The following is a 27164-nucleotide window of genomic DNA, read 5'->3' as shown; positions in this document are numbered from 1 at the left end:
GTTTTTGACCAATTTGTGCACAGTGGGCTTTCTTTGTATATTCTCCCCTACAGCTGCAGTCTTTTCTTTAAGAGGTTTGCACTCTATGAGGAGTTCAGCAGCAGGTCACAGACCTGGTTTACAAAGGGAAGGAGAAATAAACAACCAACTAAAAGAATAAAAAGACTCCACAAAGCTTTCAGTAACCTATGGACAAACTGGAGAGATGTATTTATTGGACTTAACTTTCTTCTTTCCCTCTTCCTGATCCAGCATCCTCACCTCATCTGAGGTCAGGCACTTCAACCATACCTGTCATTTTTCCTTCAGACTTGTTGTTATTAGATATTTAATGGGGTTAAGAGACAAGAAAGAAATTAAAGGAGATAAGAACAGGGCATACTGCGGTTTGAATACATGTCACTGAGCTTTTGTCACAGGTGTTTGCATCATTCCTTCCCAGCCCCCAAACATTTTTCCTGTTGGGAAACTCTGTCCCACCATTAAACACTGTTTATGAAAGAGACACATGTGCATTCTTTTCCTCTCACAGATAACTTATATATTCTAAATTACTCATACGTTTTTTCATCATGTCTTTAGTATCTAACAGCACAAAGAAAACTAGCAGGGCTTCCTCCTTCTAGTTAATTTTATCACTGGCCTTGTTTCCTCCCCTGATTCCATGAATATATAGCAGAATTAGGCTGAAGGTAAATACAAGTAGAATTAAAAAGATAGAACAAAAGGAACCAGAAAGAAAAGGCAGAAAAAGGGATGTTTGATTATTGATATGACATCTGAGAAAGACAGGAAGGGAAAGACACCTCTACTGACCCATGTTACGTGATCCATGGGGGAAGATGTGGAGTATCAGCTGTTGCACTAGCAGGTAACACACCTTCGACAGCACACAAGTACCTGATGATGCCAGGCTCCTATACATGGTATATTGTTTCCCCACTGTACCATTACACATGGGTACAACCCTTAGAAATAATAATAAACCTTAAACAAAAAAGGAAAAGCTTAAAACCTAGAGTCAATCTGGAACACTCAATGAAATCAGAATGAAGGCTGGGGTAGAAACTAGACATTGGATGAAAACTGAGCATTCCAAAACCATCTCTCCACTGATAAACACCTCATCTGCTGTGCAAAAGAGCAAAGCCTGCAAACAAGCTAAACAATATTTCCGAAGGGAGTTTTTAACTTGAAGGCATTTCAGTGCCTATCTGTTTCAATGTATAGTAAGGAATAATCAGCACACTCAAGGGAATGTCTCTGTTGAAGAATTTGCCTGATTTGCAAAAACAAGATGAAATTTCTCATCTACTCTTCTACACATTGAATCACTCTTAAAAAAATCTCACTTTTTTTTCTACTTTTCCCATTTTCTTTTCATTTTAGCCCTCTTTTTTTCAGATTGACCCAAAATTCAGAGCACCAGTCTTTTCTTTTACTCTACAAACAGCACTAAATGATTGTGTAAGATTAAACAAAAAAGGAACTAGTAAGTGACTTATACATGTATTTTTATATATTTACACACATATATGCATATATACACGCACATGTACATAAGCATATGGTGGAAAGAAGAACTTACCTATGTCCCAGGTAAGGGGGTTATTCTGTTCCATCTCCCTTTTCCCTATGACATACCAAATGCAGGCCATCCAGTGAGCAAGCAAGGCAAACATGGACATGAGAAGCGTGAGGACAATTGTGCTGTGCTGGGAGTAACGATCCAACTTCTGAAGGAGACGCAAGAGGCGCAGCAATCGCACAGTCTTTAGGAGGTGGACAAGGGAAACCTAGGAGAACAGGGAGAGAAGAGAACTTGTCAGCAGTTGACTTCTGTCGCACACTTCTCTTGCTTCAGTGAAACTCTATCTCCTAAAGCTCTGAGAATTTTTGCCCACTTTTCATTCAGTTACATAGCTGCATATTATGCGTAGACCAAATCTAAGACAGCAGAGAATAGTAAAGCAGATGCTTAAAAAAAAGTGTTTACTTTTGCTGTGTACAGACATATTTACTATTTCTGATTTAAACCAAACGAACTTGAAATACTGGGAGATCTGTCATTTTGTCTGTTTTTCATGTCTTCTTTTGGATTTAACTTAAAAATTTGTGTTTGTGCACAAATAGATCCTTCCCTGCTCTAGAAGACAAATATAACTATCAAACTGACCAATGCTCATTTGATTCCAGTATGAAACCACAAAATAAACCTATTCAAGCACACGATGATATTCAGTTTCTGCTAACAGCCAAACAGTAAGACTTACTCATCTATGTATGAGAGGAAACCAGCTTAATAATTAAGCCTGGAAGAGGCAGTAATTATAGCAGATATTTTGAAGAACAATGAAACAAAGAAGTGAGTGGAGGCTCAGATTTGTTCTTCAGATTTAAACCTGTGTTCAGGGGCCTGGGCACATATTTTTGCTCTGTACTAATTGAGAGTCCAGGAAAGCTTGTATTAAAACTTCTAATACTACTTCTCAAATTCCTTACCTAAAATACTATTGCCTTTCAAGTGCATGTGGCAAAAGCAACACATAATCTGCTCAACACCCTAAGTGTACATCAGTTTATGAAGTATATAGGCTCTGGCCCTAGAGGAGATGCAGCAATGCACAAAACAAGCACTCTCTGGATGACCCCATCCCCTCCAGAGCACCCTCCAACCTACATCCACATCAGAGTGTGCACAGCTCCCAGTTTTTCATGGAATATACTTGGCTTATGTTTCAGCTGTTGGGCAGAGTTAGCAAAAAATATGCAGATGAGGATCCCAAATATTTTTAATTTAATTTTTTGAAGATTAAATATGCATAATTTTCATTAACAGTAACCTTTTTTTAATCCTTCATTAATGAGACACTAGGATTAATTTCTGCTAGGTACCTGGCTGATACAGGATAAATCCATCAGCCAGAAAAATAAGATCAAACTTGACATGTCTTCCCACAGCCTTCCCAGACCACGGTAATGAGTTCTCTGAAAAGAATGTCTAAAAGCACAGTTCGATCAGCATCTTTTTGCTTTTGCTAATCCAGAATAATATGAAGCTAAGCCTTTCTGTTACCAAAACTAGTAATTTGAAATCTTAATTTTATAGGTGTCCATTCACTATCAGCCAGGTCCAGGCTGACCGATAAATTATCTAAAATGGGGTGTTTTAGAAATATTCACAAAGACTTAACAATGCATTGATTTTATTCCAGTCTCAGGGATTAAGTTGGTTGGAAACCTGTAAAAAAGAAAATAATAAATCTACAAATGTTTTTTTTTTTGCTACTACAGTTTTGATAGTGCATAAGTAATTCTCCCATGAGCTTCTTCATGCAGTATTTACTGCCCATTATCTCATTGATTTTTTCTCAAGAACCTTTACATTTTTCTCAAGCACATAGCAGGGCAAAAAAGAAAATCAACAAAAACATGACACTTATTTAAAATACTTTGAAGTTCACTGCTGTCAGGAATAAGATCTGACATTAGAGCGCATAAACAGTTACAGGATCTTCTCTAATTTCTTTTATCCATCTTACGTCATCTATAATATGTCAGTGAAATTAGTTGTGGCTGTGGCCTAAAGCACCAGAATATCTGCAAGTTTGGGGCAGAAGGCTGCAAAATATTTGAAGGAATTGCCATGTTTGCATTAATACAATCATATAACTATTAAAATATAGCAACTGCCTCTTTCTTTGTGGTAATTCATTTCCCAAAGTCTCCTTTTCTTCTTTCTCATCAGCTTGTTTGAATCAAACATGGTTCTGTTGCACTCTTGACATGAAGTGGTCCCTCTGCATGACTGACTCTTCACTGTGTTGTAGTAATATATAAACATATGTATAATGATTATATATATAAAGATTGTACATGTGCTATGGCCTTTACATTGGAGCCTTCATCTTTACATGGATGCCTACGTTCTACCACATCACAACCAAATAATGATGACTTAGGTGAAATTATTACAAATTCTTACAAATAAGAAATTTCAAAAGGACTGTTAAAATAATAAGTGTGCCCTGCCAGTTATCACTTTTGACTAATTCTGGCTGTTTTTGTTATGTCAAAGAATACTGATAGATATAAAAACAGCAAAACATATATCACAACATTCTTTTTAACTTGGAGACATGTTTCATTTTAAGGTCTAAAGACCACCCCATTTCAAAATAATTTCTGCAGAAATTTGATCACGATTGTAATTAATCATATATAATTGCACTGAATTTTCTCATTAGTCATGCCAAAAACACTTCTTGTTTTTTGTCCAGTCTGTCATTGGAAGATCTGAAATGCCATCAGGCAGCTTTCTCTTCTATGTCACAAATTTAGAAAGACAAAATGAGGAGTCAGCACTCGTGCTTGTGTAGATTTTGCTTTGCCCACAGATATAAAACCATCTAAATTTTCCATTTGGTTAATTGCTTCAGACTAGCTGGGTTAACCTTTTTCTGTCAAAATGACAGAGACACAATTTTATCTAAAACTAAAACAAACTCAATCATAGCATAGTGCTGAGATGTACTGCAAAATAGTTGCTACAAACTAGTGATGAAATTCTCTGCTTGGAAGAATCATCTCCTATGGCAAAAAGGAATTAATAAAGAAGCATGACACATTTTAAGAAATGACTACTGGCAGGGATCTTTAATAGTTTTTGTCTGCTTGGTTAACTGTTTTTCTTCAAAAGATGATACTCCATAACCACCAATACTTAATCAGAGAGGAGCAAATTCAATCATTATCACTAGTGCTTAATGGCCTGTTTTTCACTTTGGCAGTATTTCACACCACGTTTCTGCAGATTAAGGGATCCTTTATGCCAGATGAATACAAGGATGGAAGGAGCTGGGGTCTCAGCAGGCACTGAGGTTAGGCAGGAACATGCCTGAGGTGTCAGACATCCAAAGAGTTACCAATTTAGTGGTAGGGCAGAATACCTATAAGGTGTAAAGGCAGTAAAGCCAACTCATAAAGTTTCACTTTTTTTCCTTCAAAATATCTCCAAGGATGGCAAGAGACTCCACAGCTTTTTCAGGCACTCTAACTTCACAAATCTCCAACTGGAGGATGATGTTTATGTGCCATACATACATAGGTATGTATGGCACTATACCTATAGCTTGCAGAATTTAGAGCATCCCTAAAGGTTTGGCCTTTGTGCCGGGGCCTGAAGAGCAAAGGACTGAGATGCTCCCTGATGCCCCTTCTCACGGTTCTGTTGAGGCAACATCTGAGAGTCGATGGAGTGAAAATCTGAGAATAGACATGAGGAAATGGCTGATTAAATCATAAAGTCTCAAAACAGTGGAATGTGATTAACACCTCCCCCTGCTCTTGAAACAGTTGATAGTCTTTGTTATCTTGAGGATTATATTAACCATTGCCAAGTCATGCCATGAGAGGAAATATGATATAGTAAGGCACTTGGTTCCCATCGAGGAATCATACAGAGAACAAAACAACTGAGTTTGCTGGGGTGAATGCAGGGTGCAGGCTCCCAGATGCAAGTCCAACTGACTTGTTCTCAGTTACCAGAGAGAAGAGAGGGTTGGCCCTTGGCTCTCTGCTGTGTAGTGGTCTTTACCAAAGAGCAGCTAGCTACCAAAGTTGGGCCAAAGCAAATGAAGGAAGCAGATTGGACCTTGCAAAAACTCTTAACGTATTTAACTCTTGGAGCATGCAGGGAGCTATGCCTGTCAGTCAGTGTTAATTATGAGATCAACATGGCTATATATTGTATATTAGTTAGGGCTTAATGTTAGGACTTAATCTATTATTAATTATCTAATTAAGGGTCCACTACTAACAGAGCGAATTTTCAATGTCCCTGGATATTCTTAGTCACCATACTAATGATCTTATTAGGGAAAAATATTTAAAGGTACAACAGACAGGAGATGTGTATTAATCATATTATAGTAGCATTTTTAATATAATAATATTTTAACTGTAAAAATAATTATTGGATGATACTTTCAATTCCAGAACTCAGTAAGGAAAGCATATCAATCTTCCCATTTCATTTTCTCTTTGAAGGAAAAGATCAAACTTCGTTCATTCAATGAAAATTTCTTAGTGGAAATTAAAGCAACTGAGTAATGCGGGCTGTTTGGTTTTAATGTGAGGGATAAACTGAGATAGTAATGTATTTAAATAGATTACCCACTGGTTATGAAAAACAGTGATTGAAGAATGTTGAATCATTAACTATCTGGTTTTGAAATCTACTGTACTAGCATCAGATTGATGGTTCTCAATGTAACAAATGGAGTGAAAAGGGAAATCATTGAAAGAAATGTTATAAAATGATAAAACTGAAGACGATACCTTACATGGGAGGCTTCCTAACTAGTGTTTTCCTATGGTTTTTTCTGATATGTTTCTATCCTATCATCTATGTACTTGCCTGTAACTCACATTTAATGAAAATGAGATTCAGTACATCTGTTCACAAAAGATCAAAATTCTGAGAATTAGAAAGTGGGCAGCTTAAAAGCCTAAGTCTCTTATGTGGAAAATCCACAAAATAGAGAAACCTCTGCCAACTTTTTTTTTTTTTCCTCCAAAATTAAACTTTCTGATTTGGAGAGGGAGGGGATGTTTAGGACTTTTTGTTTGTTTGGTTGGTTTTTGGTTTTTTTCTTAGTAGATTCTTACTCTATTAAGTCTAATAGGGCTATCAGAAGAAAAACCTTTGTCTTCACATAAGTAAACCAATACAAATGTAACTTATCATGATTGTGACATCACCAAACATGAGAGCCATACATTTTTCAAAGCAGCTTAAGCATTTTTTCAGTATATTCCTAAAAAAGAGAAGTTGAAGCCAAAGCCAATGACAACTGTTAGGCAGCACATATTAGAAGACACAAAAATTGGTGATCATGCTGTAATTTTTGCACTAGAATACAGAGGTAAAGAGAAAGAAGATTCCCAGCTGAGTGAAGAATGATGACCATACTGACGATAGTAATGATTTACTTTACCACAGTAATAATTTATGGGTCCTGAAAAATTGATTGAACTTACACAGCACAGGAGAACAAAAGCCATAGGGACATGTATTTGAGTACAGTAAGTAAAAATGAAGTTACCATAGGTGTGACTGTTTACAAAGTAAGGATAACTGAATTTAAAAAAGATGTTATATATATGTCTTTCATGATAATGAATGGCCACTTTGACACCCAATCTTGTAATTCTTTCAATCAACATGTACAATTACATTAAATTAATCCATTCAGTGTCCAATGTGAAAATATACTACAAAGCTGAAAAAGACACCATGGTATTTTAGTTCATTCAGTTTTAGTCTCCAGATCTGGAAAAAAACCCAAACCAAACCAAACCAAAAACCCCTCTTGAAGGAAGAACAAATAAAAAAGACAGGTAATTACTTACCACAGTGACGTTGAAAGCATAAAGAAGATCAAAAGGAAGTGCAGCAATTAAATCAATGATAAACCAGGTAGTCACGTAGTGGATACAAATAGATCTTGCTTCAAATATAACTTGGCCAGACTTGCTGACATATGTTGTTCGAAAATTTAAAATAATATCTGCTTGACAAAGAATGAACAGAATCAGAGACAGTGATTTCTTGATTCCTGGGGATAACACCAAGAATCCACCATAACACAGACTGTATTGCATACGCACGGCAAAAACCAGATGAAGAATCTAATACAGAAACAAATAAAATAGAGCGGTAAGAGTTCCACATACATAGAGTTAAACCAATTGTTGCACAAAGTTATTCTTTGTAAGGAGTAAAAAGAACACTTAAAACATTTAAAACTCACAGATTTCAAAGGGAACTTGAATTAAAAAAACCTGACCCACATTGTTCTTTAAACAGTACGAAATATCGGTACAGTATTTTTCTTAATGAAAAATGAGGGTACAATTGTTGTGCATAACACATTTATGTTTCTTTTGAGATAAAAAATAATTATTTAAAAAGTGCAATTGAAACTTTCTTTTAGTGATAACTGTTCAGCACAGAGAAGTATTGTAATCTTCAAGGATAATCACTAGTTTATCAATGGAAATGTGCTGAACTCGCTTGAAAAAAATGGCTTTTGGGCTATGGTGGAGATATGAATTGCTTGGTGGCTTGTGCATTTTGCATGTTCCTATCTAACATTCCAGGATGAGTGTCTTTCAATATGAGATATAGTTTTGACATGTCTTGCCAAAACACATTAACACTCAAAGAAAAGCTCAGGTCTTGACAACAGAGTCTCAATTATTTTCATGTCCTACAAGACAAAGACTATAATCTGTCCTCGAGCTATGCACACATTTTCTACCAACATTACTGAGACCTACTTGTATAACTTTTACAATGTCAGAAAAGAGTGCAGCCAACCATCAAGGCTGGTGTTTTACAGCGAGATAATTAGCCCGCTGCCTTGGAAATTCTAATGCCTCATGTTGAAGACCATCTCATAAAAGAGAAAGAAGTGGTCCCAAGTCTTAGGAAGACATTCAGAGTGTGATTGACTTTTTTCTCATTAAAAAATAACAACTGCAGGGTGATGGTCTTGGCAGCCTGAAAGCCAGTGGACTTTCTTTAATGTCCAAGTTTTGAGAGGCAGCTTTCTAGATGCTAGTCCAGTGTGTAACAGACTTGTCAGCTGTGTTATTTGTAATCTAGGTAGCCTATTATTAAGTGTTACAAGGACGGAACAGCATTCCCTGGGCCCTTTGCCTCTGTCTATGGCAGCACCGACTCCTTTCTGTCTACTAGATGATGCACAAGAAGATATGCCTTCAGCTGCCTCTTCTACACACTGCTTTTGGAGGGAAGTGGCAGCAGCAGCTGCTTGGGGGTGGCTCCGCTCCATATACAGCATGGAGCATGCAGATGTTTGGGAAGTGTTTGCTGCCTGAACAGATGTTTCTTACAGCCTCTGGGGAAGGGGAGTAAGAAATGCCAAATGGAAGCACCTACAAGTGAAATTCAGCCTCTTGCATGCCAGCAGGGTGAAGGTATAGGAAGATGGTGTCTGCTTCTCAAATGGAAATAAACACAGAATATATGTATTTCATAATTTCAGTCTATTAAAGGGATTTGTTTTCTCTTTAGATGCAGATATTTCCTTTCCTCACAGCTAGTTTCCTGTGTGCTATGTAAACCTACTCCAATTCAGCACATTCTTGGAAAAAAAGAGAGTGACGAAGTCCTAAAAATTAAGCATACCTCAACTTTTTTCTCTTTATAATTAAAACATAATGAACACTAACAGTACTAGTTTTGTAACTTGCTTTTAATGCAAATCAAGTTAGAGCTAAAAAGTGGGTAGTAGTAGGACTACTAGCAGTGGTAGTAGATTCATCTGCTCTTGGTTTTGCAGGAAGTTTCTGGGGCCTGAGAACTTTTCTTCCTGCTATACACATCTGAGAATGAATGCCTAATTTCTGATACACCTTTTATTCTGCATTTTTCATTCAGTATATGAGGACCGTCTGCAAAGACCAGCATGTATAAACAGACACCCCTCAGAAAGCAAAATCGAAGGATAGATTTTCCAGAACATGACACACAAAGCATTGCTACCACTAGAGCCGTAAAAGGAGCAGCGGGTGAGCTTTGTCTCATTTGCAAGCTTTTGTACAACCTAGACAGCAAAATGCAAAAATGAGCATTAAAAGACTTTTTTCCCATGATTTATTTGAAAATCAAAAATTTTAAAACCAAAACCTTATGCTTATATAGAACACTGAAATTGGAATAAGTAAACGTTTATGCAGCTCTCTTTAAATGAGCCAGATTTTATTAGGTCCTGGTTGTCAGGTATTTTTCACCTTTCCTGAATTTTCCCATTTATCAAGGAGATTGTTTTTCACCTTTTGTCATGTTTTCTTTTTTTTTATTGTAGTTTTTTCTTCTGTGCCATTACTTCTGAATTAAGAAGGCTTTGGAACTGACACTTTTCAACTATGTCACTAGTATAATGAGGACAGCCAACACATAGACTTAACAGTAAAGGAGAGCACTGTAAAGCAGAGCAAGAGAAAAAGTATCTGACCAGGTTCATCTTAACTGGGTAAATCACCTTGACATAAAACAATCTGACATGTTATAAAAGCTCAATGGAAAATGCTGCCTCATTGAGGGGGCATGGATTGCCACTAGTCTATATTAAAGCACTTTTCCAGAATTTTATTTTAGAATTTTTCATACTAAAAGAACATTAAAAATCGAAATTGTTTGACTCTTACTATACCAGGATAGCATTGGAGACTGGTACCTACAGGACTCAAATGCTTAGGGCTGGTGTTTTCTATGTTTGGACCAGGCAGATCCAGTATTTTATAACAACTCCTTTTCATGCCTTATGAACACAGATACTAAAATAGGGCAGCCACACAATCCATGCAGAAATTACTGTTGAAGTCCTACAACAGAGTTCACACTATTGTTCTTGCAAAGAAGTTTGAAAATTAAATCCATCCACCTACTAACTTTACACAGTTGCTTACACTTCATTTTAAATATAATGGAGTAGCTGACACTTGGACAAATCATTAACTCTTATCCAGGTTTGAGCAGGAGCTCTGTTGTGGTCACTCAGTATCCATGACAACATTTCCATCTCAAGAACAGTAGTATCAGACTTTCTTTCCTTTAATGTACTTGTAGAGATGCTTTCCTCCATGTTTGTTGTGATGTGCTGCTTGCACGTTGCGATGATGGAAGGAAGCTATGAAGAATGGATTTCTACATTCCTGGGGCACAAGGTGTAAGAACGTTTGCCTAAAGCACTTCCAAACGTTGATATAATGTTTTACAAAAATGTCAATTTTACCATCTTGTCTAATTCTGCTCAGATTTGCACTGAGATACCCATTTTGTGGATTTATATTGTGCTGAACCACAAAAGGATCTGATAAAATTCATAGCTTCTCTAAAAGTATTGTTTCATTCTACACACTAGGATTTTTCCTCTTAACTGAAATAACCCTGGTCAGGCTTCAAAGTTTCATCACCCTAGAGTTTTTCTTTAAGTTTTTGTAACATAATCAGAGAAGCACTTCTAGGATAGATCAGCTTATATAAAATATTAATTAAACTTCCATTTAATATGTAGTAAGAAAAATGCATGTTTAATCAATATCATTGCCATATACATATTTTCATATACATATCTTTCACCCTTAAAGAAAGGATAATTCTGTTGCATATTTTTACATTTTTATAATTAATAAATATTAATAGCTCCCATTCTAAAACATTTTGATATTTTGTGTACTATTTTCAAATTCTTCAATGTGGATAGTAGAAATTATTTTTCAGCTATATTTCATCCTCTCTTTCACTTTTATGGCTGTTCTACTTTGGCAGTGAAACGGGCACAAACAATGAATGTATGCTTTTTTTGCAAGGACAACTTATGCCCACAAAAAGAGAGGCAGCTACTGAAAAATAACATCCATGCATATTACATAGGATGATAAACATAGCATCATAGGTGCCTTCAGATTCAGATACATACTGGTTGTTCTACAAGCTTAGTAATAAAAATCCCTAACAGTTTCTAAAAAAATGATAACTACCTACAATGGGATTAGATGTTCTGTGGCAGTTTGGGATAAATTAGTGTTGTAATACATTTTAATGGGGGGGGGAAGACATTTTTTACTAAAAATCAGTTACTGTTTGAATCTGGAAAACATAATCTTATCATACATTGACACTGTGAAAATATGAGATAATCTAAGATGTGCACTTGGAAGCGTAAAAGAAACTTTTTTGAAGACCCCAAATGTTTTATCAAGATATATGCTTGGAACAAATTTTAAGCATGAACTAACATTCAGGACATTAAGGAAAACTGATAAGCCTTCCTACTTAAAAAATTCTAAACAAAAAACCAAAAAACCTCACAAAATTGTAAGATACAAAATAACGCAGAAAATGTAACTGAAATGCAGAAAAGATCAGTGACTATCAAAATCAAAGTTTGAAAGTGAGAACAAAATGTACTTAAGTTTAAATGACTAACAAAGCTGAAGACATGTATAGAACACTATAGTCCTCCTGTCTTTTATTTTCTAAAAAGAAGAAAACTAAAGCTCTGGTTTTGGAATGAAGTAGGAAGATTTATCACTCTAAATGATGCTGTAGATGGTACAGGAGCTTATCATGTAACAAAGGAGGCATTAGACATTTCAAGGAGATTTTTGAAGACAAAGTTCCACCTAATATTCTAAGTGGAACTCACTAAGAGACACTTTCTGAATCACCAGTATTAACTTTTAATAAAAATCTCAGAAAATTGGAGAAATGCCAAGGAAATTGAATTATCCACAATAATTTAATAATTTAGGGGGTTGGGGGGATGAGCACTGAAAGCGATGATCCAGAAAACAATAGATTTGCTAATCACAAGAAAAGCAGATCATTCTGGCATATATATTAAATGTGTAGCGATAAGAATGCTTGTTAAAGTATAATGCTATAAGTTCTTGGAGGGTGTGAAATCAACACACTCCGTTTTGCTAAGAAAATTATGTCTTTTTGATACAGCTATCAGACTACTGGATTGCTGCAGAATACTTAGATGTGCTCAAGTTATTTCATCCTGTATCATTGTAATTTGAAGGTCTGCATTAACCAGAATGAGAGACCACATAAATCAAAAGCTGAACCTGGCTTTCTGCTCAGTTTCAAAAGGTTGTTACTGTTGCTAGAGGATTCATCTTGGCTGATTAAGTTCACAGTGATACGGCAGTTTTTAACAAAGAAGATAAATGACTATGGCCGATCCAAATCCAAACATAAAATGGGTCAAATATCTCCTTATAATAAGCAAAACACATCTAAGACCCAAAAAGGAAAAAAATATCTGTAGAAGGGAAGATTCTGACTTGGAAAAAAATGACACCAAAAGAGATTTCTAATAGCTAAGAGTGTCAGTATGGGCTCAGCACAAAGCTGTCGCAGAACCCAGAATATCACCTGTGAATAGAAAACCGTTTGTGCCTTTGGTGAAACAACCGCAGGCATACAACCCTAGCACCCCACACCTCAAGGCAAAGGAAAACACAATGAGAATAATTACAAAAAGATATCTGGACTTCACTTTACATGATGTTATATATTCAACTTTCTTGGTTTACTCAGCTCCAGAATACTAACAGGAGAACTGACTTGTCTTCACCCACAGATAGCTTACCCTGGGCAAAATAAGCTACCCTAGGCAGACATTGACTTTAGGTAAATTAATTTTGGAAATCAAACATGACTTAGTATATGCGGTAATGAACTCGCATCGTTTGGATTCAAGTTAAATACTCATATAACACAATATCATACTAAAGATATCTAAGTTAACGTTCAAGCACAAAACACATATACAAGGACTCGTAACTTACGTACATGTGGCGAATATATATATATATATTTACATGGGCTAGGGAGAAGAAAGGCAGGTTTGACTTTCTTGATCATTCTTTGCAGCAATGAGTTACTCTGTTTTTCCCTTTATTTCATAGTTTTAGGGGGGAAAAAAGATTGGTTTGCGTTTCTCCCTACATGTTCTTTAGGTAGGCTACACTAAGACGGGGTAAAGTAAGATCTTCTCTTCAAGCCTGTTAGCCATTATATGCAACAAGCCAGGAAGAATTTTTGTCCCCCACTGATACACTACTGAGGGCAAAGAGAAGAGGCAGAAGGAGACTCAGCACAGAGAATGTTGGATCATTCATTTGAGGTATCAGAAAAGATTTCTTTAGGATGCATGCCATATTTGAGTCTGGAAAAGAATTACTTGACAGGTTTCACTGGCAGTAATGTTTTATGCTGTCCCCTGAAGTTTGAAGCTAGACAGTCTGCTATGATCATTTGACATATATCAGTTAACCTATACACTGCCAGTAGTGAATCTATGGTATTTCTGACCGTTTGATCTCTGCCATTCCCTCCCTTTTACCCCTTAGAGTTGAGTGTCCTAAATTAATTAAATCTTTGTGGGAATTCTAATTGTTTTGGCACAGTGTTGATCCTTCAAATTTTTCAAGATTTAGTGTAAAGTCTTAATACAAAGTGACCTAGACACATATCCAAGGTTATCTGGTTCCATGGACTGAGGTGTTGCAGGTTGTAATTGGTTCATGCTTTAAGAACTAGTTTTCATTCAACAAAATCCTTAGGCTAAACAGAACATATAAGTAGAATCAGAGATATAAAATTTTAGATTAGATAACCAAGTAGTCTCAGCTGGCCCTGCATTCTTAAAGCTACAGAAATGTTCTGAAATTTTCCGTAATACAATTAAGATGTGAAATTAGCATGATTTCATATGGTTCATAATGAGCCAGGAGGTCAGTTCAGCTCCACAGTTGCTTAGTAGAGCTAATTGATTACTATTCACATTTACAGATGAGCATGGTAGCACCAGCCACATACATAAATACTTCATGTAGATTTGCTTGATATAGGTAAGAAAGAAATATAAGGATATTTGCATCACTAGTATTTTGAAATGTCTCATCCTCACTTGTCTCAGAAACCTCCAGTGTGTAGTTATCAAAGTTAGAAAAAGGATTTGCTTACTTATTGCACATTAGCATTTGAGAAACAACTAAAGCTTTAACAGAAAAGGAGATAAATGTTTGTTTTAAATTCCCCTAAGCCATCCAGTACACCAAAGGCTTATCAATGTGCATATGGAATTCACTGTTCAAGATTGAAGAGATTAGAGGTTTTTCTGCACAGCACCCCTTTCTGCCTTCTTATCAAAGCAATTTAGGACAAAAGCCCCAGATAACATTTATATATATATATATATAAAAAATTGAATAGGAAATGGTAAGTGCTTCTTTCTGCAACAAACTCATTAGCTAAAAATCCAGAGGGAGGTAGGTGAGTGTGATCCATCTTTTATTTTGTGACAGCTTTCTGAGCTATACTTGAGTGTAAACAGTTTCTTCATCTAGGCAACCCTATTTACAGCTTAACTGCTGTGCTAAAGTACTTACTGAGAAAGCTGCAAAGGAAAAAAATTAAAACAGAACTCCTGAGGCAAGAAACTTCTAAAAACACAAAAAAATATTTAACGTAAATTGAGAAATGACCATTTCTCCTGAAAGAGTTTATTATTTTTAGGAATTACATGTTACACAGTCGTTTGGGGATTGATGTTTAAAAACTGGAAGATTAACTTTTGTTTTTCTTTTTTAAAAACAATTGTTTTGCTCAAAGTCAACTAGAATGGTAAGCAAACTGAGGTAACAAAGAGTAGTTGAACATCAAAAAACTGTACAGTAACCTATTCTGAAAGTACTTGTGGAATATTTAGTAAGTTATAAATAGTTTGTGAATTTTACTGTGCTTCTACCTACCAATGAAACTAACTTGTCAAAACAAAATTTTGAAAATTCAACACAAGCATCAGTACTGTAAAGCTTTGGAGATTCCAGACAATGAAGGGCAAAAATTTCACAGATTGCAGTTGTAAAACAGCAAGAGGGATATTTAACCTCTGAGCAGATTGTTAAAGCATACATGAAGTGACTTTAATATCTTTGGACAATTAGGGGGACAAAAGTTTTCTGCAGGAGTTATACTTTACTATATTACCTTTAAGTATGCTCTAACAACAAACTTCAACCTGTGCAAGCTTCATACTTAAAGCTGTATTTGATATGTTTGTTTCAGACTGGGACAAGAAGTACCATCCCTTTCCTGTTTCAGCAGCTCTCCTAACACAGATCATTAACAATAAGCATGCATTATTACTACAGAAGAAAATTCTGAAGTTATCCCAGTGCAATTTTTTTCCAGGTAGGCTGGAAAAGCATAATTTTAAATGATCTTGCAAGCTACACACATCACACCACTTGCTCAGGAAAGCAGAATAGGGATGTAAATAATGTCTCTGACGTGAGCAATGTCATTAAAAAACTACCTAAAACTAAAGGAGGAATAACAGCAGACGATATCAAATTGGTTGACTCAACTAGATTCTGTGCGGAAACGCAACACACACATATCTAAAGTATCACCTTTATATTTGATGTAGAGAGGAAGGAACGGGTGAAGCCTCTGTATTCTTGTCTTCACTATGAAAGAACTAGGATCTTATTTTAAGTTAGATAATTCAATATCAGTTAAAATTAGACAGCAAAAAGTCAGAGTTCAAGTGAATTAAAGATCAAGATAAAGTCTAGACCATCCTACTGACTTTGAGAAAGGCCCTTAAGTCATACATAAAGTACAAGGTGCCTTTTTTCCACAGATTTGCCATGTTTTTGTGTAGATACACCTGTTTTGTTAACAAACAGCCATGGATTTTAAACCAGCCTTGACCTGTGTTGCAGACCTTTTCTCCTTCCCTGCCTACTGCTGTGCAGGTGAGCCTGTGACCTTAACAGAATCTAGGTGCGTCAGTCCGCAAAGCAACAAGTACTTTTGCTGCTGTCAAACACAAAGATGAACCTGACCTGGCAACGCTCAATAGGGAAAACCTAAGATCTCCAGTTTGAACAGGTTTGGAACAAGCAATCAGATCACCTGCACCCCACCCACCCCACCCCCCACCTCCAAAGATTTAAATAAACCACTTTTTCAGGTATTTCAGCTCAAATTTCCACACCCAGGTCATGTAGAATCACTTCATATTAAGAAAAATTCAACGGCAAATCAATGGCTAATCACCCTCAGGACTGCTCTGCCTAGTCTTCCTAGGCAAATCTCACACCTCCTATCCCCTCACCTTCTCTTTTACATGCCTGCTGCTTTCACCCCACGTCCTCCAGCACTGCTGTGCTGTTATGTCTGAACGCGGGATTCTGCTCCTCACACCCTCTGACCATGTGCACCTGTCGATGCAGTTCCATTCTGCTTTTCCAGCGCTGCTCCTCCTTCCCTCTAGCCTGCAGACCTACCCTTACCAACCCCACACAAGGTAAACCAGAAGCCCTGTTAGGCACTAAGACCCTAAGATGCATGCAGAGAAAATAAACAGTGACTGACCAATCTTTTAAAACTATTTGGTACAATCAACCTGAAACTTAAACCTTGACTCTAATTTATCTTCTGTTTGGATCCCATGGCTAACTAGCTCAATCTGCATGGATTCTCTCAGCCTATTGTTTCCACTACTGATAAGATATGGGCACACATACCTTTCTTTAAAAAAAAAAAAAAAATCTCTAAAACTCTTATGAAGTTACACTGAAAAAATAAAGAAAATTCATTTTTACAAAACAAAACTCCAGTTGTTTCAGCTGTGAAAGTGTTTGCATTAAAAATTGCTAATCTACATGCAATCAGAGTTCCTAATTTATTTATATATTTTGTCCCAATTAAGCTTTTACACAGTATCCACAGCAGTAAATCAGAAGGCTGGGATCACCATTACCCTAACATCTTCTGAGTTTGCAATTACCATGGCTATATGCTTTTGTGATATTTTCCTTCAAAATTTCTCGAGCCAATACCATGATCTAACTGAAAAGCTCTAACCTATTCCTTTCCTTATCGGAGTGATCTTATGGTGTTTACTCTCCTGTTGGTGACCCTTTTCCTTTTCACAATCTTCCAGTGTGAAAATCCATGCCCTAGCTATGCTCAGTTCCTATGAAAAGACAACTTATTTCATAGCTGGGCATAAATGAGCTGGGAACCCTGAGCAAGTCCACAGGGTTTTGGAACCATTTGGTGACCTCTCTTGAATTAAAGCTCTGTAGGACATCACATCCTTTACCAAGACATCCCTATCTAGATGTCTGCCATGTTCACGTTCACACACAGACACATCCACTCAGTGAATTGTATGAAAATATCAATTTAAACTGGTGTTCAACAAAGGGAAAAAAAAGATTACATTAATGAAAATGGAGGTTCTACTTAGTGCATAATGCAGGTTGCAATTCTAAATGATACAAAAAGAGTGAAAACCATAAACTGATATTCACTAAACTATCACATTAATCCTTAAGATGTTTTCCAGAATAATATTCCTTTTCCAATTTTGAAGGTACAATACATGTTTCATATATTCTCAATTTCTAATCCCTGTTAAAAAATAAAAAAAAAGAAATAAGAAAAAGAAAAAGAAAAAAGAAGAGATAATCCAGAGGTAAAAATGTATATGGTAGCCAGCTGAACCTCTTTACCCATAAACAGGACTATTTTACCTGAAGCAGTTGATTATGCTGTGCCAATATTTTTTTTCTCTTTAGGCTTGATTTTTTAAGAATAAATCCTGCTGGGATTAGACATATGATCAAGCTACATCAGAATAACAATTTAGGATTAGTCAGATGATTCAATAACTGCCCATGGCACAATTTTAGATTGCAGCAGATGCTAGGTAATATAACTCAGTTTACCTCTTTTACTGTGAACTAAATAAAGGTGAAAAATCCTGCACCTTTAGGGCAAGTGGTATTCATATAAGCAGTAACCAGGGGATTGGGTGATGCATGATTTCTTATTAGACTACAGCAATTCAATCCTGTGCTTGAGACCTAAATGATTTAGGTATATTAACCCCATTGATTTTCAGAACAGACAGTTTCCTACACCACCTCTCTCTTCTAGAAGGTACAACTAGCTCTTCTCTTATTTCTTTTTTTATTTTTTTTGTCTTCCTTTATGCAATTTTACTTTGATTGTCTTTAGCTAGCAATACTTTCCCCAAATACTTTCCCTCTTTGATCTATCTGAGCCAATGTTATTGAATTATATCTGGATAATGGTATTAGAATCTGTTCAGAGAGCTTTTAGGAAAGACTCCAGGAAATATAAGTGCTATGTTCTTGAAGAACAATTTATCTGCCCCCATATAACTCTTATTTTTTGTATTCTGCTGCTACTATAAACCTAGGTGTTCCTAGTAACAAATGGAAGTGTGATTTCTGAACTCAACATATCCCCTCAAAATGTTTATTACCACAATCAGCTTGATGATTTTCTTTTAGATGCTGACATGATAAGGTGAGGGAGATGATATTGGTTTTATATAGGAAAGGAAAGTAATGCTTATTTACACTTGTTGCTTAAGAACCTGGGCTATTATGAAGTTAAATAAAGTGTACGAAAAAAAACCCAACAGAGATTTAGTAACAAACCCCCTAAATGTAGGAGGTTTATATAATCAATAAACAATATAATATACATTACATAAATAATAATATATAACAAAATTATAAGTCTTTGTAACAGCCAGTTACAGCTGCTGAAGAAAAAGCATTTTTTATTATTTTTAAGAAAGATACAACAAATAGTGAACAGATACTAAGTAACAATCAGCATAAACTACTGAAGATTTTACAGGAAAATCTAGACCTGTATGGGAGAGAGAAAGAAATCACTTGTAGCTAGGATGAAGGAAAATTACAGTTTTACATGTATTAGGAAAGAACAGCTAATCTGCAACTTTAGTTCCTTTGTACTAGTGGCACCCCATTATGAGAGAAGCTATTAATCTTGTAGAAAAAACAGATGTATTCAATAAATCTTATCTAATTTTAGAATGGAGCAGCAAAGCATGGTTGTGTCATATTGGATGTGAAATTACAATCCAGTGTATCCTAACTAAGAATCAGCAGGTAGTAATGTTTTAAACCAGTAGTACTAAACACTTAACAAGATGTCACTTCTGCTGGCTGATGGAAAAATACAGAAAAGAAATATGTCATTTAGAAGCCATAGATGAGTAGAGTTGTGGGTTCTCCTTTCTATGAGGTCTTTGAAAAAGAGCTGATGTCCTTCAGGAAAACATGTTTATGCTAATATTAGTAACTGGATTAAATATCTTATATTTAGGATTGAACTAGATTGTCCAAATTTTTCTTTATCATAAGAATCTTTATGAACTGAGAGGTCTTATAAAACTACATATAACTGAAATCTCAGATGTATGGTGTTGACGTAGGTAAAAGCGAGAAGGAAGGAGCTAGTCCAAATTTTATACTGCTAGAAATTAAAGAAACTATGTATCCCAAGATACAAAGTGTAGGTCCTAATGGACTTGAAATTTAAAAAGGAATATCAAAACCACCATTTTACCACCAGGATGGCATTTTGTTAAGTAGAAAAATTTGTTCTCTTCCACAGCTTAAACAGAAAAAAATCTTACTGAGTACCATGATCATTAAAGAGAAATTACTTAAAAGGATCAGAATTAGTCCTTAAGCAACAGTACATTTAAGATGGTAAAATCTGGCTATGAAGTATACCTCTCTGTCATATTTTTCCTTGGGTGCAACTCCCAGTAATGTTTTCTCCTAGCCATTAACACTTCAGAATATTTTGGAAACAACCCCATTTGGTTTGTGTCTGTAGTCACAGAGGTTGGGAACCTCATTTCAGAGGCATGTTATACCTCCAGTCAAAGAAACTCTTTTATAGAGGTCTTATCTCAGTAACTGGACAATTATCGTTCAGATGAACAATGGAAACATAATTTAAAGCTACAAATTCTTAAAATCTTCAGCACAAGGATATCACATTCATGTAATATGATGGACCTCTGAAAAAAAGCTTCTGCTGGGTGGAATGAATGTAATTCATAGGCTTTGTTCTGTTAATGTCACCATTGAATACATTAAGCTGTTTTACCAGTCAAATTTCTCCAGTGAAAAGAGTTTATTTACAATTGGACACCAAGATGGTTGTCACTGTACAGCACACGAGGAGTGGCACAGTCCCTGTTCTAAGCAGTGCTATGATATATACTCTCAGCCTTGCTCCGTTACGGTTTGACAAATTGGCAAGAAGTTTAGTAATTTTAATGGAGCAAGGTCTTTTCTCAAGTATGACGGATCACAGCAGAACTGATTCCCAAAATCCATCTGTAACTGACAGACTGATTTGCTCTTACTTACTATTTGTTCTTACAGTGGACGGTAATGGGATACTGAAGTCATACCCAAGTGGAAATACTGCTTTACTTGGGTAAACTACCCATTAATATAAAAAACTGAAATCTGAAGGCATTAGTGGTTTGAATGGCAATTGTGGTAACACAAGTCACTCCCTCCTGGAGTATAGTACAGTCAGTATTAATGCAGTAGCATGGCATGTTCTACAAAACACCACACTTAGACTGCTGTACCCATTACTGTGGGCATGCTGAGACACACAGAATGACCAGCACACCAATGGTAAAACGGATGTTTTAATTGCAACTCTTTACTGTGCTAAGAGACCATAAATTTGAATCCCAATATCATGAAACCGAACAAAAGACCACAAACTGAATAAAGAAAAAGCCACGTTCTTTTATCTGCTTCCTTGATTTTCTGCCTCTTGGGTTCACCTTTTCAGACTGGTCTCCTTAACTATGATGGTGTTAAGCAGGGACTAGCTAATCTCAGTTCTACAGAAGCTGATATGCCAGAAAAGCATCACTTTTCATGACCTTCACAATAACATACTAAACACTGGGAAGATTTTTTTATAAACTATGCTCTGTCTTTTTAAAACAGACTCAACCCATGAGCATATTGAGTAACTATATTATATTGACTTTTCTACAAAGGAAGACACAGACTTTGGAGTCTTGAAAGGAAAGCAAAGAATTCAAAATTAACTTCTAGCTCTGCTTTGAAAAGAAGCTAGCATTGGTGACCGCAGAAGTGTGGAAGTTTCTACATGGGTAATTTTCTTAATAGAATCTGCAGGAATATGGCAGAAAGAAGCAATTCCAAAGAATGAAGAAACATCAGTCATATGAGTTAACTTTTCACTAAATTCAATGTGTGTGAAGCAAAGGTAGTTGTAAGGTACTTCATGAATAGAATTCACTTTACACAGATGCTGGAGACAACAATGAAAATATCAAGCAAGTAAAACATTCAGTGGGCAACAGGGCAACTCCTTAATGCACTTAACATTTTTGACCAATTCCAAGGAGGAAACCTGAAATATTTTCTCAGAAATTGCCTCATGCAGCTTCACAACAATCCATGTATATAGTATATAGGACATTAACCATAAATCATAAAAAAATATGAAACAGACCACGTACAAGCTCACAAAAAATAAGGTAAACTATAAAGCATCTAAGTATTTCCTTGGAAATTACCTAGATAGTTAATTAAAAGGCTTTAATCTTATTGAAAAATATAGTGTTGTTTTACCATTGTGTTATAGGATACTAATCCTAAATACAAACTTAGTCTGGTTATAGCTATACTGCAAGTCAGTCATACTCCATATAATAGGGTAGTTTTAACTTTGTACACCTTCTGAAAGGAAACATAGCAAAGTGAAAATCACATACAAAACTATTACTACAGCATTTCCCAATATGTGGATTCACTATAGGTGAAACAAAAGATTTTTCAGACTGCTGGTTTCATTATTTTTTTTTCAGACAGCACCACAGTTCAAACAAAAAAGATGAAGAGTCAGTTCTTAAGTGCCCTTCGCACTCTTAAGTGCTCAGAAGCCTGTCACTCCAATGTTACAAGTCTCATTGTGATATAGGAAGTAGGAAAAAAATCTGTCTGGAGAGATTCATGTAGGGCAGCTGAGACGTGGAACAGTGACTATACTTGCCAGAAGAACAGATGCAGAATATCTTGACCCAGCTATAAGCTGCCTACAAAGCTCTCCCCAGAATAGTAATTACATATGGTAAATGCTGCATATTCAAGCCTATACTCATGAGGTTCCCATCATCTTACACATGTTTTTTAAAAGGCCTTTACCTTGCATAATCCATTTGCTTTGTTTTAGGTATTCCTTCACAAAATCAGATTTCAGAATGGAGCATGTTCAGTACTTTAAGTACTTGTTTCTTGAATTTTACCTTCAACTTTGATGGTGCATGGCACAATACACAAGGAGCCCTTCTTGTAACCACTTCACCAGTAGTTTAAGTCAATGTAGTTCATTTTGGCCTCAGGAATGTTCAGGTGAACAGTTTTATTGCCTTAACTGTAAGGTACTTCCCAACTTCAGGAGTAGTAACATTTTGGGGCAGTGATTTCTTAAAACTTTGGTTAGATCTACAAGCATACAGGTTTTCATTCTATGAGAAGCTGGCTAATGATGTGTGACAATGACATCACACCTCCACAAATGAAGAGAAGGAGACAGCAGAGGAGTACAAGTCATATTTTCAGTGTGCCTCCATTATTGTAACATTTATCTGCATCTACGGGAAGATACAGAAAAATTTTGTGGAGATGATCACTTCTAAGTTATTGTGGCTTATGCTTGTCTCCTTTATGTCCAGGAGGATGTTTTCACGCGTGGAAACAGCATCTTGTGTGCAAACTAGCATCTGGACTCCCTACAAGGGTATGTAAGGATGGCTATTGGAAAAAATTCTAACAATATAGTGGTATTGCCAACTCCAGTTTGACAATTTGAGTGAGAATCTTTAGGAAATTTATTACTGCTTTTCAACAAAAACATTTTGTACTGTTTATTCACATTACTAGGTAATCCATAGTCCACAAAAAATTTATTATGACCTTCGCTCCCTAATACTAGGTGTATCAACAATATGACTCTATCCAGTTTCGTGTTTTATTCATATCAATCTCACCTCTCAGATGAGATCATTTGATGCTCAGAGATAAACTCAAACCACTCCCTTGGTGTCTACGTGAATTTTAGCATATTAGGGGCTGAAAGCACACTTTCTAAAATATAGTTCAAAACACTGCCATTTCCTTTCAAAACGCACAGCTCCTCTTAGATGCCAGGTCCCCTAGACACAGATAATGTTTTGCATGACCTTCTGTGCACTTGCAAAGATATGAAATGAAAATCATTGTAATAATGAAAAAGAACATGAGAGAAAAAAATGAAACAAACATTCTAATTTAAAGCAACCTAATAAAATCTATAGCATTTAATACTATCTCATCTGATTCAAACAAATTTTGCTTATCATATATTATTTTCAATACAATAATATGCACACTTGAATGAATGTGTAAGTCATGAATGACGATATGAATTTCTACTGGGTTTGTATAATATTTTAAAATCTCTACATATTAAATGTATGAGACTCAAGAGCTTCATATGATTTAAGACAGTTTTGGAAAGATTTTGAGTAATTTACATTTGTGATAGACACTAATGGGCCAACAAGTCTCTTTAATCTATAGTATTATGCAACACATATCACAGCTTTAGGGCTTCTAAACATGGTGCTTTTAAAAACTGAAATAGCTGATAAAACACTTTGTTAAATAGTATTTAACAAGAGAGAGATATACACATCCAGAGAGAAGTGATCTTAGTAACCATGATGAATTTTCTCTCTTGAAAGTGCAAGCCATAGGTAAAATCCTCAGATGAGCGTGTGTGTGGGGAGAGTGGGGGAAAGGATGCGTATGGGTTTTTTTTTCCCCAGATAGGCAAAGGAGCACGTTGCAGAAAATCACTTGAAATTACTGTTACCAGTATGTTTATAAAGAGTATAATTTTATACCTATAATTATTAACCAGGGTTCTCCACCTTCTACTAGAAACTGAATGATCCACAAAGAGAAGACTAAAATTAAAAGTTAAAGGTCATTTATATTTATAGCTCTTCTCTCTATAGTTGTTCCTGGCCACATTAGGAGACAAAATATTCAGACACCTTTGATCTTCTCCAGCAAATAATGTATTACCATTACTCTGAAAGCCTATGCATATTTTCTCTGAACCATTGCATTGATTTCAACTCCTGTTGAAGGCATCCTATTCAAATAGTTCTGTGAGTGAGTCTGAGCATTTAGCAATAAAGTATTGATATTTTTTTCAGTAATGTTACTTTCTTCATTAAGGTGTTCAATAATGTTTTAAGAATGAAAAAAAAAGAGACAAAATCTGAAAACTAGAATGAAAGTTACAGAAAGAAAAGCACTACACATGATAGTTAAAGAAGAGTAAAAGTTATGCAATCAAGAGGTTATTACTAATAAAATGGAATGAACTGGTCTCCTAGTTTTTCTCCCCAAAAAAGAGAAAACATTACTTTACAAATATATTGAAAAGGAATCAAGATTCATCATGCTTCTTAGTTTCAATAGGCTTTAGCCACCCACATATACCTGTCTACAAATGAAGGATCCAGCTACTGCCTATGCAAATTAAGTGGCATAAACTTTGAAGTAAATAGTGCAGTAAAGCAGGTAATCTGATGCACCAGATGAAACACTTTCTAAGATAATTTTTTAATGTATTTGATTAAATACACTGATGTTAGAAAAAAATTCTCTCCACCTCTTTATGATTTTAAGTTACATACGACAGTCAAAAAATTCTAAAACTAAACTAGTATTAAACTATCATTGGATAGAGGAAGCTAAATATTTATTTACAGGGGAAGGTTAGAGAAAGGTTACACACGTTACAGAGGACAAGAAATCTGAAAGTACACATAAACATCACATCACACAAGTTATCAAAGCACTGGCATATACAGGAAACATCAAAATAAAACTAATTTTAACTTAATTTGAGAAGCCTTAATTGTATTCCCTCTACAATCTCCTCCCAAAAGACATCATGAAATGGGTTGTTATTATTATTTTTTATCTTGTTTATGTTTTAGAGAACTTTCAAGGCTAAAGCAGTTAAACCTCTAGTTAGATGTGTTCTTTTCTTGTAATTTAGTTCAGATAACACTCCTACTTGTAAGCACCCCAAGTCAGGAGAACACTTCCATATGTATTTTTATCATGCTTAAACATATGCTGAATCACAAATTGGGTAAGCCTTAAAGATTTTTTTAAACCGATAGAGTTATTCAAACTCTTCTGCTTAAAGGAAAACCTTAGCCTCTACCCTATTCTTTCCCTTGAACTGATGAGCAGACATCTCTCCCTTTTCATTGTTATGTCTCTGCTCCCTTTGACAACAGATAAAAATGAAAGGAAATATTATTCTATATTCTGAGAAATCCAAATAAAATCAAAGCAGATAAACTCTTTCTTTTTTTTTTTCCAGTCCATGATCACAGAGCTGTAACACCTTGATTCATGATTACAGAGGTGTAATACAGCTGAAGGCCCCATCTTAGATCTCCCTACTGACTTTTTGAGGCAGCAGCATCATAAAAAATTTTACTCATTGCTTCTCATTGACGTATCTCAAAGCACATAGATCATCCATCAAAGATGTGATTGTCAGAGCCACAGTGCGACAATGCCCTGAAACTTATGCTTAAATTTATGCATGCTGTCAATCTTACATGTGTTCCAAGACATACATATTCATTCAATACTTTAATGGACAAGGGACCATTAAGATGCAACTCTAAACACACTATTTTCTTTAAATTCACTGCAGAGATTTAAATGCAGTATGAGAACATCCTGAAAATACTCCATAAACCTTTCCCCAAAGCCGCAAATTTAAAACAGATAAAAACTTTGGAAATAATAATTTTGTGGAAAATGGAGCCATTATTGAAACTGTGGGGGAGGAATGTTGGTATGCTACAGTACAGTGTTTGTGGTTACCAGTAACATAACTATGCAAAGAAGTCTTTTCTAGCAATTTACACACTTTTCTTTGAATGTATTTAGTTACAACCATAGCTTGATTTCCTGAATGATGGACCTGAAACTCTAACCAGAAAATATGAAGTAAAATTTACAGAAAATCTTCTCCTTTTATTCTTCTTACCCAGCTGCTCTACTGATCATAGAGATACCATTGCTTTTGACTTACTGATATAAGAATTCTGTATTTCCAGCAAAGGATATAAATAGAAAAGTAGCACTGAACAGTACACCATCTGTCTTGCTTCAAATGAATACTACAGCACATAAATCAGTTAGATACTGTTTATACTCTCTTGTGCTCAGATTATAATGAACACATTCATAACACAAACCAGTTATCTACACTGGTGTGGGGTGAAGGATACAACCATTATCAAAATATCTTAACCTTGAGTTTACTGTTTTTGTATTGATGCTCAGGTAAATCAAGTGGACTTATTTCATTTTCTATTCCTTAAAATGGAATGTGGCATCATTTATGACTGACTGGAGTCATAGCCTTGTTCTTTTTACACAAGACAAAAGATGATCTTCCATTATCTACATGCAGAATGTGAGTTTCTTACTGCAGTGCTTGAGTATTATTCAATGTAGATTGCTTACATTAACATGAGAGAGTCCACCAAGATGTAATAGTGAACATAAAAGGGGAAAATTAGACCTTAAACCTA

The 27164-nt window shown here is 35.6% G+C and overlaps 1 protein-coding gene across 1 annotated transcript in view; it reads right to left on the bottom strand.

Moving 5' to 3' along the window:
- The window catches only part of KCNH8 (potassium voltage-gated channel subfamily H member 8), a 207724-nt gene that overhangs the window by 75593 nt on the left and 104967 nt on the right, over positions 1-27164 (bottom strand). Inside the window, exons 8-9 of the mRNA XM_075085701.1 lie at positions 7414-7571; positions 1589-1796 (exon numbers count right to left, since the gene is read on the bottom strand). Of these exons, the coding sequence (XP_074941802.1) occupies positions 1589-1796; positions 7414-7571 (366 nt within the window). The remainder of the gene's footprint in view (positions 1-1588; positions 1797-7413; positions 7572-27164) is intronic.

This window comes from Phalacrocorax aristotelis, chromosome 2, assembly GCF_949628215.1.
Source record: "Phalacrocorax aristotelis chromosome 2, bGulAri2.1, whole genome shotgun sequence".
In the NCBI taxonomy this organism is placed as follows: Eukaryota; Metazoa; Chordata; class Aves; order Suliformes; family Phalacrocoracidae; genus Phalacrocorax; species Phalacrocorax aristotelis.
Note: the sequence above shows the minus strand (reverse complement) of the source record. Positions and strands in the feature narration are given on the sequence as shown.